Source organism: Neocloeon triangulifer, unplaced genomic scaffold (assembly GCF_031216515.1).
Source record: "Neocloeon triangulifer isolate White Clay Creek 2 clone unplaced genomic scaffold, ASM3121651v1 ptg000014l, whole genome shotgun sequence".
NCBI lineage: Eukaryota > Metazoa > Arthropoda > Insecta > Ephemeroptera > Baetidae > Neocloeon > Neocloeon triangulifer.
The window spans coordinates 1481804-1499832 of record NW_026775556.1 but is presented as its reverse complement, the minus strand read 5'-3'; the positions used below and the strand labels follow the sequence as shown (position 1 = coordinate 1499832).

At 39.8% G+C, this 18029-nt stretch overlaps 1 protein-coding gene across 6 annotated transcripts in view; it reads left to right on the top strand.

Moving 5' to 3' along the window:
* LOC132201851 (mucin-5AC-like) overlaps positions 1–18029 on the top strand; it is a 106510-nt gene that overhangs the window by 82152 nt on the left and 6329 nt on the right. For 4 of the 6 annotated variants that reach the window (XM_059628370.1, XM_059628367.1, XM_059628369.1 and 1 more), the window contains 15 exons: positions 2553–2671; positions 3390–3726; positions 6407–6577; positions 11142–11303; positions 11626–11854; positions 12463–12869; positions 13150–13398; positions 13965–14940; positions 15228–15313; positions 15623–15728; positions 16042–16145; positions 16197–16361; positions 16415–16579; positions 16791–16883; positions 17297–17451. In XM_059628370.1, the coding sequence (XP_059484353.1) occupies positions 2553–2671; positions 3390–3726; positions 6407–6577; positions 11142–11303; positions 11626–11854; positions 12463–12869; positions 13150–13398; positions 13965–14940; positions 15228–15313; positions 15623–15728; positions 16042–16145; positions 16197–16361; positions 16415–16579; positions 16791–16883; positions 17297–17451 (3524 nt within the window). Of the gene's footprint in view, positions 1–2552; positions 2672–3389; positions 3727–6406; positions 6578–11141; positions 11304–11625; positions 11855–12462; positions 12870–13149; positions 13399–13964; positions 14941–15227; positions 15314–15622; positions 15729–16041; positions 16146–16196; positions 16362–16414; positions 16580–16790; positions 16884–17296; positions 17527–18029 lie in introns of all 6 variants that reach the window. The other 2 variants (XR_009442310.1, XM_059628368.1) reach the window with 2 other exon arrangements.

Here is an 18029-nt window from a genome sequence, read left to right as displayed (position 1 = left end):
TTCAAAACAATTAGGTTTCGCAAACCAGATTCTCTGATTTAATAAATATTTACTTGAATCTTATAATTGAATTAAAAAAATTAGAACAGCGCCACTTTTGTTTGGAACAAACACCACAATCGACTGCAGGCTTTTTTCATTTTATCGTCACGCTCGCAATAACAAAACATCGCGAAAGTTGTAAAAGTAGTTAGAGGTAAAAAGCAAACAGAGTAAACGGTGAAAATTAAGTGCCACCGTCCGGCCAGCCGAGCCAACGTGCCTGTTCGTTCTCTCTTTACGCCGCACATAATTTCGCCGACTGTCCCCTCCTCGTTCGCAACCCTCACCGTCGCCACATACCAAGTCAAGCGAAACAAAATATTAGAAATCTCATCAAGATAAACTAAATTTTGCAAAAATTTGATATCATAATTACAGTTCCTTATCATAGATAGAATTTTCCATTTTTACGCTTACACTTTGCGTTTTCATTGGCATGAGCTTCGGCGACCGAGTTTGTAGTAAACCGAGCGCAAGTAGAAGTGTCTAATATTAGTGTTGCACGCTAAATAAACCGGCGGGCAGGCGGCGCGCTCCACTCTGCTAATTCTAAAGCCGACTTGTAGTCATTAACTTTATTTATAAGCTAATCCCGTTGCTCTCTCGCGACAAAAGAAATAACAAAAGCGTGCTGCAGAACAAAAAAAAAATTAAGGCCACTGTCGGTGTTTTTTGCAAAGGTACGCAACCGGCTGCACCGACGTGCCGTGCCCGTTGCATAACCCAAAGATAAAAAAATTGTCCTCATTTTCATAGAAATTGAAAAAAATTCTCAAAATTCGAAATATAAGACAATCATTTCAAGCGTTTGCAAAGTTTTGCAAAGGAATAATTAAATATAGTTTGTGGAACCTTTTCCTAAATACTTTTTTTGAAAGTTGAGTTCATAAGCTATAATTTTTTTCCAAAAGGTTATAATTTTTGTATAGAAAAATTGCTTGTCAATTTTATCAAGAGGCCAATCGAGATGCCAGCTTTCATGTTTAAAATGATAATTAAAGCTAAAATTGATAAAACTAATGAATTAAAATAGTTATTAGGTAGAGCTTCCCTTCCACAAACTCTAAAAAGGGCAAAGGCTGACAAGTTTTTTACGTTTTGTTCAAATTTATTCGTCGTATTTTTAACAGTTTGAAAAGCGTGAATTGCAAGTAGCACGAAATAAGGTGTTTTTATTTCATTGGCATTCGTCTACGACAAAGTTGCTCGTCCAAATTGTAGAGCGAAGTTGAGCCAAGTCAGTCACTCGCACCGAAGGGCAATTGGCAGTCGGGTGTGTGCGTTTCGCGAGTGACTCCAACTGCTGGAAAACAGAGCCAAGTCGCTGGCTGGAAGGCTGATTCGGCAGTGGCGGCACGTTTAGACTTGGCAGCACCTGCAGCCCACTCGCCCTAGCAAGAAATCTCATTTTCCGAGCGTTTATCAAAAGCTCGAGGAAATTCAAAGAGAGATGATTAAATATTTGCCTTCGCACAGAACTGCTTACAGCGATAAAATTTCACTCAGCATCCTTGCACGGAATAACATATTTTCCCCGAGTGAGATTTTTTTGCCTCAAGAAAAGTGGAGTAATTTTTTCCTGCGACTCCTCTTTCTTTCTTGCTTTCTTTCTTTAGAAAGAAGGAAAGTGTATATTCTGGTCCAGCGGTGGAGTTGCTTTTAACCCGAGTAGGTCTGCTGCCAGCTTTTATCTGTGCGCCTCTGTCGTACTTGGCCCCCGAGGGCGTGTTTCTACTTTTTACGACGGCCGGAGAGAAAGAACGCTGAGCCGATTGCCGCTCGTAAAACGCGCGCGCGCTCGCGATTTACTTTCGAGACAAGCGATCTCTGCATACGCAAAAGGAGGATTTCGCTCCAAATTACGACGAGAGAAGAGACGGACGATTCGAAGCCCACCAAAGACACAAACTATTCCGGAAAGCACATTTAAGACTTGAAAAAAAGAGAAACGCCGAGCTCAAAAGTAAATTCAAGAGCATTGTCTGGACTCATCATTAAAAATAAGAAAAAATACCATAAAATTTAAAAAAAAAAATAGTTGTTCAATATAGATTTTTATTCTAATGTGCTCAAATGTTCCTTTTTTTTCTTTTTTTTTATATCATGATTTGATTAAGAAATTATTTAATTAAATATTCAATTGAAATGTCTAATTATTATAAATTAATCGGGTTGCAAATTTCTAAACGCAATGTTCATGAAGTTTGCAATTACAAAAATTAAGATCTTGATAGTTTCCGTTTTTTTTTTTATTATTAATAAAAAGCAATTAAATTCAAATAATTGTTCTTGCATCAAGAGTCAAAGAAAGTCACTTAGATTTTCTTTCCACTTGGCCGCCGATCAGCGGCAAATTGGCCGCATTGTTTTGCTCTTTTTTTCCGAGTTCTAATTCCGTCCCAGGTCGCTAATTAGCAATCGCACATCGCCACCAGAGCCTTTGTTATTTTATTATTTTATTTTTGAGACTTGGAGCAAAGTAAAAATGGTGGTGTCTCGTTTGTTGGCAGGTATGCGGTAAAGTGTTTGGCAACGCGTCGGCGCTCGCCAAGCACAAGTTGACGCACAGCGACGAGCGAAAGTACGTCTGCAGCATGTGCGGAAAGGCTTTCAAGAGGCAGGACCACCTGTGAGTACATCCATCGCCTTATTTCATTAGCGCCCTCTTTTAGCTCCCTATTGTTTTTCTTTCCACCAGTCATCACTCTACGTTTGTACTAAAATAATCCTCTTTAAAGGACATTGCAAAACTTTTCGTTGCGTAAAGGGTTATTTTTAATGTGATAGAAAAATGCCAAATATTGACATTTCAAGGATTCAATTAATTAAAATATAGTATTATTTTGAATTTATAATCATTGATCATTGATTTAATTCAAAAAATATATTTAATTGAAATAAAGGAATAAATAAAAAGATTTGAGTGAAGGTAAAGACCCACATTGGTATTTATTTTTATTCATGCATATGAAAAAAATAGTAAAAATCGTTGAAAATTATTTCATCTTCTCCTGCCCAGAGCAATTGAACCAGGGGAAATGAAAAGAGTCCAGATTTTTTAATCAAATTCAGTTTTATCTTCCCTGAAAAGGTTTGAATTCATTTTTGGCGGGAAATACAGATCAAATTCTATGCTTTGTTAGGGGGATCGCAATTTCAACATCTATCATCAAATTTTTCAAAAAAAAAAAAAAAAAAAAAAAAAAAAATACTTGTGCGATTCTTTAAACAATATAATTATACCTTTTATTTTAGTTTTAATGACTTTTTAAATGAAACAAAAATATTCCAGTTTTGATTATTTTTTGTTCTGAATTTGTGTGAAACGGAGTTTGTGATTTTGGCAGGAACGGCCACATGCTGACGCACCGCAACAAAAAGCCGTTCGAGTGCAAGGCCGAGGGTTGCGGCAAGTCGTACTGCGACGCGCGCTCGTTGCGTCGGCACACGGAAAACCACCACACGACGCCCGCCGGGGCGGCGAGGGCCACCCCCAGCACGGCGGCCGCCTCCGAGGAGGCCACCTCGTGCATCCAGTATGCGCCCCCGCCCCCGCCGTACCCTTCGACCTCCTCGAGCAACTCGCCCGAGGCCGCGGCCGCCGCCTCGCCTAGTCAGCTGCAGCAACTTTTGTCCTCGCCGTCGGCCAACGCCTCGCCCAACAGCCCCTCCACCTCCAACCAGGTCGGTGCTCACAAATTTACTTTCCAAAGATTGTAAATCAAATTATATTTTATGCAAATTTTTAACATTTTGAAGAAAAGATTCAAAAGATTTAATCATGAAATTATCCTTTCAACAGTTTTTGAAATTTATGTTCGATGAAATTTAGTACCTTTTCCTTAAATATTGTGGATGTTTCGTTGTCATCTGAACCACGATTTTCGGTCGCTTTTGGTCTTGAACGTTTGCACACCGGGTGCATCTGGCGTGGGCACGCGTCGGTCGCACGTGCCCCCGCATCCACCCGCTCGAAGGAGACCCTCAAACCCTGGGATTAGAGTGGACGGAGGAAAACCGCGCGCGCTCGCCGGAATAATAATTTGAGGGTGCGAAAATCTCCCATTCTTGAATTTTGACACCACCCCAGTCCTGGTAAACCAAGTGGCAATCAACTGGAAAATACTGAAAGTTTGCAAAGACAAGGCAAAAAAATATTTATAGAAGCAATTTATTGATATTCGCTTGTGAAAATGGCATTAAAAAAGGTTCTCCAAGTAAGGTAATATTACGGTTTACTATTTACTAAAATGAAATTAATCATTTTCTGACTAACAATTCATACCTGCCAAAAATATTTCTGTGGCCCTAAGTGACCTTTAATTTTCCCCCACCATATTTAAATAAACAGATTTGATCACTGCCAACTTCCTCAATTATTCAACTGCATTAAATATCAATTCAAATTAATTCTACATTAATATTTTTTTGCAATTTGCAAAAAAGCATGAATTTTAAGGGATAATAGATAAGTGACCATGAAGAGAAATAAACCAATTCACTTTTAATTACTAACTGCTGATTTAACCAAATCGTACTATTCGTACTTGATTGATTATTTTTATTTACAAGAGAAACCAAAATTATTATCGTCATTTGAATTTAAATAAACATTTAAGGCGGCTAGAAGCGCAGACATACTTTAGAAATAAAGCAATAAAAATTCAAAGTATAATTATTTGTCAAAATTAAAGTTTTATTCTTTGGCCTCTTAATGCTTTTAGTCTTAGTTGACACTTTTAAGGCGAATAGAAGCGCCTTAAACAATAAAAAAAAATTCACAAAAACCCATCAAGGAAAAGCCCAATTTAAATTCCATCACCATGAATCAACCCTCGATCGTGAACTTCTAAAAAAAATATTAAACATTCTAAATAAGATCTTCATTAACGTATGGAAGTTTTTCCTCGGATATTCTTTGTTTCAGCACAGAAAATATTTTTTCGGTCTTTGCTCCAGCAGATCATGTACATATAAAATAAAAAAATTTATGAATCTTTTAAATTGATACATAATTTCGAAATTTTATTTATTAGTAGCAAAAATAATTTTTTTAAAGGCGCAAGCGCAAGTTGTTTTAATGTGCCATCCAGAAAGACTGTCTAAAATTTTAAATTAACTTAAAATTATTGGCATAGTCGACTCAAACAACAGCAGCCATTTTATCTTAGAAAACAGTTGGAAACCATTGTTGTAAAGACTTGATTTGACCTTGTCAAGGTAAGAGACTTAATAAATTAAATGCCAATGCGATGATTGAAACAAGTTTTTCTGTCGTTTCATGAATGAAACGCACGCAAGGAAGAATCGTTGCAACAATGTTTGCCAATCAGAAGAATCAGCTTAATGGAAAAATGCAATTTCCGCTTGGGGGTTCTTTGTTTTGTTTCCATTACCATTCCTCTCGTCCCTGCTGCTTCAAATGCCACCCCGAAATTGATTGCTTTCATGCTAAAAAGCAAGCGTTTCATTTCAAAATGAAAATACCACGGAAATTCAGAACTATTTTCATAATTATGCAATAATATTCTTACGAATGGAGAACAAATTAATAATAATTAAGAAATTATGACAAAATCAGGACATTTTATTTTTAATATTGATCTAACTTGACATTCTTGCCTAGTATGAAATTAATATTTGTAATCGCTGGTGGTTTCCAATCTGACAAATCCGAGCGTCCCCGAACAAGACTCGGAGCTGCGATTCGTAATGTTCATACGTATTTGCATTGCAATCAGCAATCAGAGCGTTCACGAGATAAACAAGGGTGGAACAAAGGGTAATTAGAGTGCGGGGCGAGCGCACGGCCGGCCGGCCGGTCGGGTTGCCCGCCCAGCCCATGATTAATTAATTGGGCCGGCCGCAAATCAAATATGCCGGGCTGATTGCGCGAGAGTTGCACTACACAGGCCAGAGAGAGATGCAAGAGTCGATTTATTGCAGCCATCACGAGGCACTGCAATGGCTGCCTTTTATATTATGCATGCGCGATTATGCAAAGTGGCGCGCTCGCTCGGCATCATCCTTTGTCTCTATCCGGGGGCGGAGCAGCTCATCTCGCCACGCCAAATTAAGACCGTTATAAAAGCTGCTTTCCACTCAAGAAGGAAATGAAAAATTATGGAGAAGAGAGATGGAAAACTTTTGCCACGCGGGAATAACGCAACTCCTCAGCGCAGTTGAATTTGTTTGAATTACAACTGATCGAAGAGGATATAAAGGGGACAAATTTTTCAAAGAAAATTCGTTGAAATTAACAAATTGAAAACATTTTTAATTTCTTTAAGATGTTTTCTTTTGTTTGAATATATTCTCAAAATTTTTTGAAAATATTTAAATGTTAAATTATTAATTTTTTCAGGCTGCAAGTCCCGGTGGCGAAAGCGAAGCGACCGACGGCCTCACGAGACAGCACCTCGAACTCATCCAGCAAATCATGCAGCAGACGCAGCAACAAGCGGCCGCAGCAGCGGCCGCCGCGGCCACCAAAGCCGAAAAGCCGGTCAAGAGCCGCACGTGGACCGCCTCGCAGGTCAGTTGAAATTCTAACAATTAATCTACAACGGCGCTTTTTATTTTAATCCATTAAAAAAAAATTTAATAAATTTTTCATCTCTAATGTTGTTTTGTCATTGGTAATTTTAACAAAATTAAAATAAAACTGCAGTTTATATTTTGTTTACATGCAGTGAAGAATCTAATTACAGTTGAAATGTTGCAATAAGAAAGTGAATTTTAAAAGCTATTTTTAAAATAGCAGCAGATTTTTATGAATTTTGGCAACAGAGAATCTTTCGTATCAACTTCATGAGTCAATTAGAATCTTATAACCAAGTGTCATTCAAAAAAATTTGTGAAAGATGCATTTTCGTGCAACTTATTAATTAAATAATAATTTTACACCTTGTTTAAATTTACTTTCCAAAGCTGATCCAACAAGATGTAAATTTAAATTAAATTCTTTTAAATTTCCTCTAATTTGATCGAAAAAATCGGCAATATTAGTTTTTTAATTTTCTCAATTTTTTACAGAAAAGGTTGCATTGATAAATTTTTATTTTTCGCTGCATAATTATTATCGCGATATATTGTTGAGAGTATTTTATTTGCGTCAGGAAAGGGGTAGTCTTACGAGTTTCATGAATGGTGAAAGGCGCGCGGTCCAGTCCGCGATGCTGCCACTGGTCAAGTGGGTTTTTCTTTTGGTTCGCGGCCGCGTCAGTCGGGTGGCGAGTGCTGAGAAAAACGGTCTGTGCGTCCCTCTCTCATCACGCATAGAGTGTCCGCGAAACAGCAGGTATATAAAATTCTCAAAATTTTATTGCCGTCAGAAATTGAGTTTTGCAAAGCCAGCGAGTGGGTTTTGCGCAGTAATTAAAAGAGCGATTAGCCTGGCAATAACAATCAGGACCACGCAAAATTGCCGTCGCCAAATCGAATCATGTGCGCAACTAATGGGTCGGCCGGAAAATTGCAAACTCGGCTTTTATTAAATTTTCATTGCTTTTGTTTTTGGCACACACAAAACGCGTTTAGTGGTTAATTTCAAAGAATAATTATTTTGTCAATAAACCTTTTTTTCTATGATTTTTATTCCAAGAATTTTAGCTAAAATTATAGGTTAAAAATTAAAATCTGACTATTTTCTTTTGAGAGGATAAAGAACCTTTTTCTGTATTCACTTCCTTCCCCCCCCTTTTTTTTTGATTGAAGAAAAATGCTTCAAGTTTTCTTATTGAAAGTTGTGCTGGTGACACGTCCGCTTACTCTTTCTCTCTCCAGATCCGTTCCGCTGCGGAAGAAAAATTTCTTTCTTTATTCTCGCAAAAAGCCAATTTCCTGCGCGTGTGCCTGGCAGTGCTGGAAACAAGTCCTCTCCTTTGAGCTCAAAACTTCTCTCGTCGGAATGCATTTAATTAGCGCATAACTGCGATCATTTCGGAGCGTAAATAATGTGCACATTGTTGACGCTTGAAAAAGTTGGAGCCAATTTTCGGACGGGGTTTTGCGCGTGGCGTGTCGTAATCCCTGTCGGCGACCAAGTTTTGATGGAGATTCTCCGTAATCCGCAAAGCTCGTCCGAACTTGTCGGTTCGAGATTATTTTACGGGCAGATTAAAATTACGCGCGCCTTGTTATTAGTGAAGCAAAGCACGACGTGATCCCTCGGCAGCAAGATCAAGCCGTCAACCAATCGCAATCAGGCTTTAGGCATTAATTAAAAAAATTGACTTTTCGGCCTCTACGTTGAAATTCAATTAAATTCGTTGATCTTTTATTCCCCCACAACAAGTCAATAGCAATATGGGGAGAAAAATATTAAAATTGAATTGTAGGAAAATTAAAGATAATTCATGAATTCTGATTTAATTAAGGAAATCTTTCCAAGTGGTAGAATTAATTTATTTGAATTTTTAATAATTCCATTCAAGGAATTTTTCTATATAATAATTCCATATTGAGATTAAAATAATTTTGCTGTCAATTGTTTTTAATTAACATAAAACGGCAGAAATATTTCAAGCATTTTTTCTCCAACTAGGACGAATGTTTATAAACAATAAGTTCCTGCTCTACTTTCTTTTTCAGAAAGAGTTAAAAAGTTTTCTTGAACGAGTGATTAATTTATAAATCGTATCAGAGAGAAACTTGCAACTTTCAAAATTACTGCAACTTGACTATTTCGCGTCAGAGTAAAGAGAATATACTTGACCGAGAACGAAAGAAGGCGACCTCGCCGAGCAAATTGGATTTCCAGAGCTTAATCAACGACAATGCAGCGCTCGGCAATTAATCTCGCTGACGATTAATTCAATTAGTCGGCTGTAATTAATTATTCCGCGCCTGCCTTTCCTCCGCCCGCCGAGCTGCAGGATTAAAAAGCGCGAAATTAATGCGCGAGTGGGCGGAAGCGAAACAGCCGAATCAAGAAAATCAGCGCCTCGCAGCGACAATCGCGAATTTAATTATTGCCAAATTAGGGGCTCAGCCCGAACACGAGACAGAGGAAATTAATCCTGCAAAATTTGATTTTCCGCATCGACAAAAACCGTTGGCAACAGCAGGCGCTCAAATTTGCTCGTATGAAACAGAATTAAAATCAAATTATTTAAAATTCCCAGTGTAAACTCTAATTAACTCATAAAAGCTGAATTTCAAAAGTCTTTCAATTTACATCAATTCCGTAGTAATTTTTATTTGTTATTTTTAGAACATTTCGCAGAAATTTTTTCTCATTCAGGACTTGTTTTTTCCTCACGGCTCATTGATTCCGTTTGCACACGTGGGACGCTTTCTTTCTTGTAAACAAAGAGCCCAATTAAGGTGGTCGGTTTCGTTTTCACTCGTTTTTATTTTTTGCACGATTCGTTTTTCCTCTGCTGCTCACGGCGGTGTTGAGTTGATTTGCATTTCGATCGCCCCTCGCCTCTCCGCGCCCCTCGCACATCTTTTGAATATTCAATTCTTCCCCCGGCCGGGAGCGCGTGCGACTTGTTTTCCTTTTTTACTCAAGAAAGAAAGAATGAAAGAAAACGAGAGTATTCGGTGCGACCCTTTTCCGCCTCTCATTAATTTCCGCATCAAGAACAAAAAATTAACGACGATCGGCCGCAAAAAAATGTGCTTTTAATTCCGAACGCAAAAAAATTTACGGCACGTGCCCGCGTTGGCCTTTTTGTTAATGAGGGGTGAATGATTTTTTTTTTTTTGCCTCGTTCGAATCAAAAGTTTCGGATAAATAATTGACGGTGAAAGGGAATTGTTTTTCAAAATTAATGAGTTCCTCGATAAAACCTGCTGGGTCAATAAATATTTTTCTGGTGAAAAATTCGATCGATTCCCATGCCGGTCGAAACGAACCACCCCTTTCTTTGCTCACCCTTGCTCGGACCGGACCGGACACGCTGGACCGCCGCGTTAAGAAAACCCGTCTCGGCGCGGCATCCCCCTATCTCTCTTCGGAGCATCTGCCCGGTCTGTTTCCAACTCGCTCTCCGAATATTTCACGACATCAAAAGAAAATTTCGCTTCTCTCTCTCTCTCTCATGAATAATTGAGTCTTTTTCTAAAAGCTCTTTCCAAATTGGGGCTTATTACTCTTTGCGCCTCGCGGCTCAAACTCTGGTGCGGAAAAGGCATCGCTAATGAAGTTATGCGCTCGAGGATTTTGCTGTTTTTTTTTACTCATCGCCGGCTTAATCAGGGGGCGTCGCGAGAGCATTCAAGAGAGCGCAACAAACGAGAAAAGTTGCCAACTTCAAAGCCGCGCGCTTCTTTTTTGATAAAGCTCCCCCCACATCGATTTTCGTCGCTAAAAGTTTTGTGCTAAAAAAAAAATACTAGCTTTGACGTAAAAAGCTTTTAACATTTGAAAATAATAACAGTGGGATTAATTTTTACAAACGAAGTCCTTTTTTAAAAGCTTAAGCTAAGTTTTTAATAAAAACAAATAATGTTTTACCTGTAGAATAAATATTTTTAATTTGTTTTAAGAAAAAACAAGTCTGGAAAAGGATAACAAACCTAATCAAATAATATAAATATATTGCCTTATCAATATATTACGATAAATCAATAAACTAAAATTAGAGACACTTATTTAAAAAACGCGCAAGTTGTTACAAAATGATCTTGTACAACATGAAGTTAAATTTATAAATCAACAAATACTAAATTTAATGATGATTTTGTTTTGAATGAAATATTTCTAATGAATCTAATGATCTTCACGATTATATCTAAAAATTTGAACAGACAAACACGATGGATGGGTCAGCAAAGAATTCAAATATCACATCCACTTTTGATCCTTCGAGTTGCTTCTCAGACTCGAGAGGGTCTTTCCCCTGAAAATAATAATAATTCACCTGCGCCCGATCGAAACTGGTCGCGCGCGAATTAAAATGAATAAAAACGGCTCTGGACCCGTTCGAAATTGAAACGCATGTGTGAGCGTGAGAAAGAAACTCTCTCAGCTGCTGCCGGGGTGCGAGGCATCATTAGATTAGATTTGCGCCGAAAACTGGATATTCTCGTCCCCTCTCCGGGCGCTGATTTCATTAGAGATGAATATAAAACTCTTCTTTTTGTTGCAGAACGCGGCGAGTGCGGCGGCCAAGACAACCTCGGCCCAGGCCGCCCCGGCGGCCAACAGCGTCGACCCGAAACCTGTCGAGTGCAACCTCTGCCACCGCAAGTTCAAAAACGTGCCCGCCCTCAATGGTCACATGCGACTGCATGGCGGTTACTTCAAAAAGGTAATTTCCGATTTAAATTATAGTAAAAAACCTTAAGATAAAAAAAAATCAAACTTCATAATACAGAAATAAATAGTGGAAATGATTGAGAAAAAATTAAAAATAAAAACCAAGGGATGGAATAAAACAATGGGTTTTTTAACTTTCAAATAAATTAATTATTCAAATTGAAAACACCAAAATATTTTTTCTGAAAAATTTAAATGAATTGAAACATTCCTCAAGTTTTTTTCTTTTGAAACAATAAAATTGCAGTTTTTATCTTCTAAAGAGAATTTCATTCAATAATTATTTAAATTGTTATGTTTTTAAATGAACGCAGGACTCTGAAGCAAAAAAGACAGACAAGAAAGACTCAGCTGGTCCGCCGCTGCAGACGGCCAGCGTGAGCGTTCGGGCGCTCATCGAAGAGAAAATCATCCAGAAGCGAATCACAAACCCGTCGCTGCAGCAACAGGCCTCGTCGGCGCCGAGCAGCGGCGCCACCACCCCGGCGGCCCCGACCGCAGCAGCCTCGCTGACGCCGCCAGCAACCTCCTCCACGCAGAACGGTAACTTTGCAAAACCACTTTGTCTTTTGCCAAAACGATTTGCGGTCGCTCCGAGTCAGCGCTGCGGTTTCTCTGCCAGAAGCACAGAACACAGGAAAATCATTTTCGTTTCAAATTATACATATTTAACTTGTGCAGAGTGAACAACTTTCATTTGCAAGGATATTGAATTTTTCATATCTTATTTTGAAAGTCTGATATATGACATAAAATAAAAAATTGACAAGTCTATTTTATTTTATTTACAATAATTAAAAATTTATAAAATATCTCTGATTTTGTTTGAATCAAAATTATTTTTTATATAAAAGAAAAATTAAATCGCTTTTTGACAAGCACGATTTTTTTATTGCCGTTTTCATAAATTTATTTAAAAGTAGTTCAAATGTCATAATTAATTAGCTTTATTAGTTTTTTATTGAATTAATTTGCATTTCTTTTAAAAAAAATAAATTATTGTATAAAAACAAAACTATATTTTAGAAATAATATATAATATTACGATTGCAGACCTTGAATACGAAATTTTCAGTTTATTATTTTTAATTGTATGAAATTTAGAATGTTTATAATTAAAATTGGCGACTTTTGTGCAATTTTTTATTCAGGAGGAAGCACCGCTTCTTCTGGCGAAACGTCTGCCTCGTCCAGCACATTCCCCGCGGCCGCGGCGCCGCCCCCACAGTACCCGGCCGGCGCCAAGACGTTTGTCTTGCCGACGGCGCCGTCACCGGGCCCGCCGCCTGAAAAGGTGCGGCGCCACTCGGACTCATCAGAGCCGTTCGAAAGCGTCGCGATCAAGCGCGAGAGGTCGTGCGGCGACGCCACGACCTCGGTCGCCAGTCCGCTGGCGCTCGCCATCGCCGCTGAACTGGCCGAACAGGCCTCCGCTGGCGCCGCCAGCTTCAACCTGGCCGCCTTCACTGGCGCCGCCGGAGGCGCCACTTTCTTCAACCAGGATGACGTGTTCCAGCAGGTGCCAGAGGCGGTGCTTCAGCTTGCCGAGTCCATCCAGGTCAGTTCATATTATCTTTAAATTAATTTATTGTTTGCATTTGAAATTTCTGTTACAAAAATATAGCATTTTTTTAACTGAAACTAGAAGTTTAAGTAATTTTCTTTTAAATTATAAGGCAATGAAATTGTAAATTCTTTACTTGAAATAAAATTAGAAAAACCTAACAAAAAGTGATTTAAGGAATTTGAGATTCATTAAAATTCTTCACTGCCTTTTGTATTTGAAATGCTGCAATTCTCAATTTCTTATTTTTACAATTTAATATTTTGCATTTTAGTTCCAGGCTGAAGATATGGCCGCGCTTGACGACTTCCAGAGTGCGGACACGAATGGCGAGGCAGCCGTTTTCAGTTCTCAGAACGGCGACGCCACCGGCCAGGAGTCAAACGATTTCCCGGCGTTACAGTCGGTGACTCTGGCCGACATTGCCGCTTTCAGCGCCGTCGCCTCACAGAAGGACTTTGAGTTCTCACCTTCGGCGCAAAAGGATGGCCAAACTGTGTTCGCCTTCTCGCCCCAACATAGTGTAAGTGTCCAATTATTTGAAGTATAATTTGGAAGAGTGAAAAATATTAATGGTTTCATTTCGAATCTGTGAAAGTTGAAATCAGACTTCATTTTATGAATCATAATCCAAGAGTTTTTTGCAAGCAGTTAGCTTAAAAAAAGAAACATGATTTCAAAGTGGTAAAATTAAGTTTGAATGAGAGATAAGAAAAAAAAATTAGGATTTTTTTAAACAAGAACAGCAAAAATTTCAAGAAAAAATCATAGTATGAAGCTGTAAGCTCGGCTTACTAAATGAATTTCTACAATTTATGGTTGAAAATTCCCCATGATTATGTTTTTTATTTTCATTAATTCCCCCATTAAATATTTTGCTTCAGAATTCAGAACATGAATTTTTTTTACCGCTAGTCACCTTTTGGAGTCAGTTGTCTTTTATATTTTCTGCGAAGCTAAGCTGGTTTATTCCGTGAAATATCTGCGTCATGTTCATGTTAACTTCCAATTTAATTCCTCTGTGATAAGCATTGACTTTACTTTTAAATCTAATCTTATAAAAATCATAAAATTCCCCTTTCTTTGCAGTCAAAGGACAACGGCGGCACTTACAACTTTTCACCGCACACTACGTCACCGCTGCCATCGCCGTTGCAGGGCCACGACTCACCGAGTTTCGCGTACCCAACCCCACCTGCGAGCCAAGAGGGTCCAACCTTTGGACTTCTGCAGGCGGCGCCTCTTGGTTCACCGCACGGCGCCGCCGACTCAACGTTCGCATACTACGCGGGCGCTTTGTCGCCGTCAGCTGCGGCCGTCGAGGCGGCGCTGAATGAGGTGTTGCCGGGCGACGCCTTTTCGCGATCGCACCAACACGCGTTGTTGTACCAGGCGGCGCCAAGTGGCGCCGACGCATCATCAGCCGCGGCGTCACCCCTCTCGGCAACGTCCGTGGCATCACCTATGTCCAGTGTGGCGGCGCCTTCGTCTACGGCCGCGTCACCGGTGGCGCCGTCGGGTGGCGGCGCCGCCTTTGCGCTGCAGATGATGCCCAACTCGGACGACCCTTTGTTGTCGAGCAGCCCGAAGGACTTTGGAGGCAGAAAAAGGTTCGACTTTGGGCTGTTGCGCGGCGCCGCCGGCGACGCCACGGCCATCCTCAGTGGCCTGGGCCTCGTCCTGGAGAACAACGGCGAGCTGCGCTTCTACCCGACCTCGGGGACGGCGTCACCGTCAGTGACGTCGACCACCTGCACCAACCTGCAGCAACAACAGCAGCTTAAGCGACCCAAGGAGGAGCTGGACGACGCCGATCTGTTCCTCAGCCCGTCCAGCGTGGCGCCGCCGACGCAGGCCCTGCCCCGTTTGAAGCGCCCCCGGCCGCGCCCCGACCCCCTCTTCATCCCGGCGCCGCACGAAAAGTCTACGGTGGCGCCACGGGGGCCTTTGCTCTTTAAGTCGCGTCTCAGGGCGCCCCGACTCAAGTCCATCAACAGCACCTTCACGCCGCCACCCATGCTCGACCCCTGTCGCAATGGCGCCGGCCTATTCCACAACCTCAAAAGTGAGTTTGACAAAAATTATTTATCCTCAATTCAATTGATACAAAGAGTTTTTAAAAAATATGAATAATGATATATGAAAATTAAATGTTCTACCAAATTAAAAATTTGTCAAAAAACGTTGACTCTGCTTTGGTACATTGACTACTTTTTTGCAATCATTGCCATTCAATTAATTTTTATATTTCTAAAGTGTTAAGCTTTTGAAGAATTAGACCTTATAAATTTTTCAATAATCCAATGACCAAAATTGTAAACTTTAAATTAATCAAATTAATTGTGTTCGCAGATGAGCCTAACAGCAGTGCTACTACTGAGGACACTGCGATGGACACAGATTCCATGCCACACATCAACATCAGCCACAGACATCAGGTAAAACGCATTTGAAATTTAATTGGCTGCTTACCACTTTTTTACTGCTCGATTTTCTTTACATAGCTCCGGCTTTTAAAATAATTAGTATATATAAATTAAAACTCAGATCTCATTGTTTTTTTTTTTTATGAATATATCTCTGACTTTGCATCCTGCAAACAAATCTTTAACACACAAAAACTATTCTTTAATTTATTAACTATTTGATTTTTGCTGCATAAAAAAAATAAAGCTGTTGCGTTAAATATGCTATTAAATAAATGTAATTTAATGTTCCATTTTTATGTGTGTTTCTGTATTTTCCAGGTTTCGTACATCCCACCTTGTGAGCCGTGCAAAGAAGTGGCGCACATGGAGTCTTCAAGAGAGCATTTGTTGTGGAATCCGGACGTCCGAGCCTCGGAGGGAGAAAGTGAGTCCAAAATTGCTTTCTCTTCAACTCCTTTTTCCAATCTCATTTTACGACAGTCTCCTGTAAAAACTTTTTTGATCATCGTTAAGGGCGATTAGAACGTGCAATTTCATTGCATCCTCATTAACCCGAGCACTTTTTACTTTCGCTTTTATTGCTTTTCCAAGTAATTAGGACAAGTGTTGGCAAAAGAGGCAGGTAGTGTCTCTTTTCAACTTGAATCTGAAATAAGAAATGAGCACTTCAATACTTTTGTGTAAAATTACCATAAAAACCGCCTTACCTGAATTTCAAAATTATTTTGACCCACCAGTTGACATGTACTTGGAGTTTGCCTGCTGCGCCGCGGTGCCAGGAGGCGGTAGAAATAAGGAATACGCCCTGCATTTGCTCAACATGTGCCACGGCAACGTCAAGGTAATGATTTGCCTAAAGTTTCTTTGATATTAAACACAAATCGGCGTGCAGGAGGCGATGCTCAAGTTGATGCAGCCAACGCCGTCGCTGCCGGCCGGGCACCCGCTGCTCAGCTACTGCTACTCGGACTCGGCGCGGTGGGCGCACGACGAGATCGAGGCCTTCCAGCAGGCGCTGCTCAGACACGGAAAGGACTTCCGAAACGTCGCCAAAGACGTCTGTCTTTTATATTTAACAAATTTAAACTTTTACTGAACTCATTTGCGCAGGTTTCAAGTAAGAGTGAGGTGCAGTGTGTGCAGTTCTACTATTTCTGGAAGAAGGTTTGTCCCGAGGAGTACCAGCGGCTCAAACTGCTGCGCCAGAGGACCGAGTTGGCCTTTCTGAGAAGCGTCGAGCTGGACGAGCTCACCAATGACAAGCTCGCCTTCCAGGTAAAATCAGGCAAAAAATTTAATTAACTTTGGAGGACAATCATATAAAATGCAACTTGCTTAACTTTTATGCCCAACAGGTTGCCTAAATTTTATAAGAATTTTCCCATTTTTTAAATAAAAAAATGCAAAATTTTTAAGTCATAATTTGAGAATGAAATTTCCAACGTGCTTATATATAGAAAAGAAATTCTTATTTTTTTTTCCAAAGGTGCAGCTGCAGCCGAGTGACGCCGAAGTGATCTCAAGCACGTGCTCGGCAGACACGCGCCTCTTCATGTGTGAATACCCTGACTGCTCAGCCGTGAGTTTTGCAATCAATTTAAATTATAGAAACAAGTTATTAATGAGCTAGAAAATTGTAGCTTTGACTTGTATTTGAAGAGTGATGTAAAGAATAAATTATTATTCTAGATATCCAAAAATACTCCTTGATTAAAATAATAAATTGTCAATATTAAACATTGAAAAATAAAAACGTCAGTGAATTTGCAGCTCTGTAATGAAAGTTAAAAGTGATAATATTGAATTTTAATTTTTAAATTTGAAAATTCAACCGTCTTTTTTTTTATTAAAACATATAATTTTTTTAATGCAATCAAATAACCATTGATAATTTTTAATTTGAAATTAATTTTGGGTAAATTGTTTAACCTCAAATTAATAAATTTACAATTTCTCTTGCTTGTTTTGATAATTTTTGTATTCTTTGTGCAGAGTTTCAACTCGCGGGCGGCGCTGAACGGGCACGTGCGCATCCACGGTGGCAACGGGCGACGCTCGCCGACGCCCGACGGCTGCAAACGCGTCGCGAGCGGGACGCCGCCGATCGAGGGCCTGAGCGAGGAATTCCCTTGCAAGGTGTGCGGGAAGTAAGTCACTGAAATCAGTAGCACGCGCGGGGCGCAGGGCAAAACTCTCTCAAGCTCTCTCTCAGGCGCGCAGAGGTAAATCCGAGGACCCAGGCTGTTGTTGATTGACCATGATGATTATATATGCAACCAATCGCACACACTCATTCTCTTCTCTCTTTTTTCATTTCCACACTCATGTCGTACTATTGAAAGGGATGTGCAATAAAATTTTTATTGGCAACATAAAACCACAGAATTAAATCAACAATCTCCAAGTTTATTTTTAATTTCAATTTGCTAAAAAAAATTATTCTTGTTCAAATGCCAATTGCACGTCTCTCCAGTAAGACTATTTCCGTGTGTCTCTGATGGCTGTGTTAATTACTCTCCACCGCACAACAACACACATCTAGTTCTGTCTCACTCTAATTTTTTTTAATTATCTCTGGAAAAAAGCCTGCGGCCTGATACCTCGACCCTTATTTTCTCCCACATTGGTTGATTTAAAAATTTTGAAAACGGTTCAACCGCGATCTCTCTTTCTCTCACTAACACTCTCGCTCGCTCGCCCGCTAACAGCAACCGAAGAGTGCGAT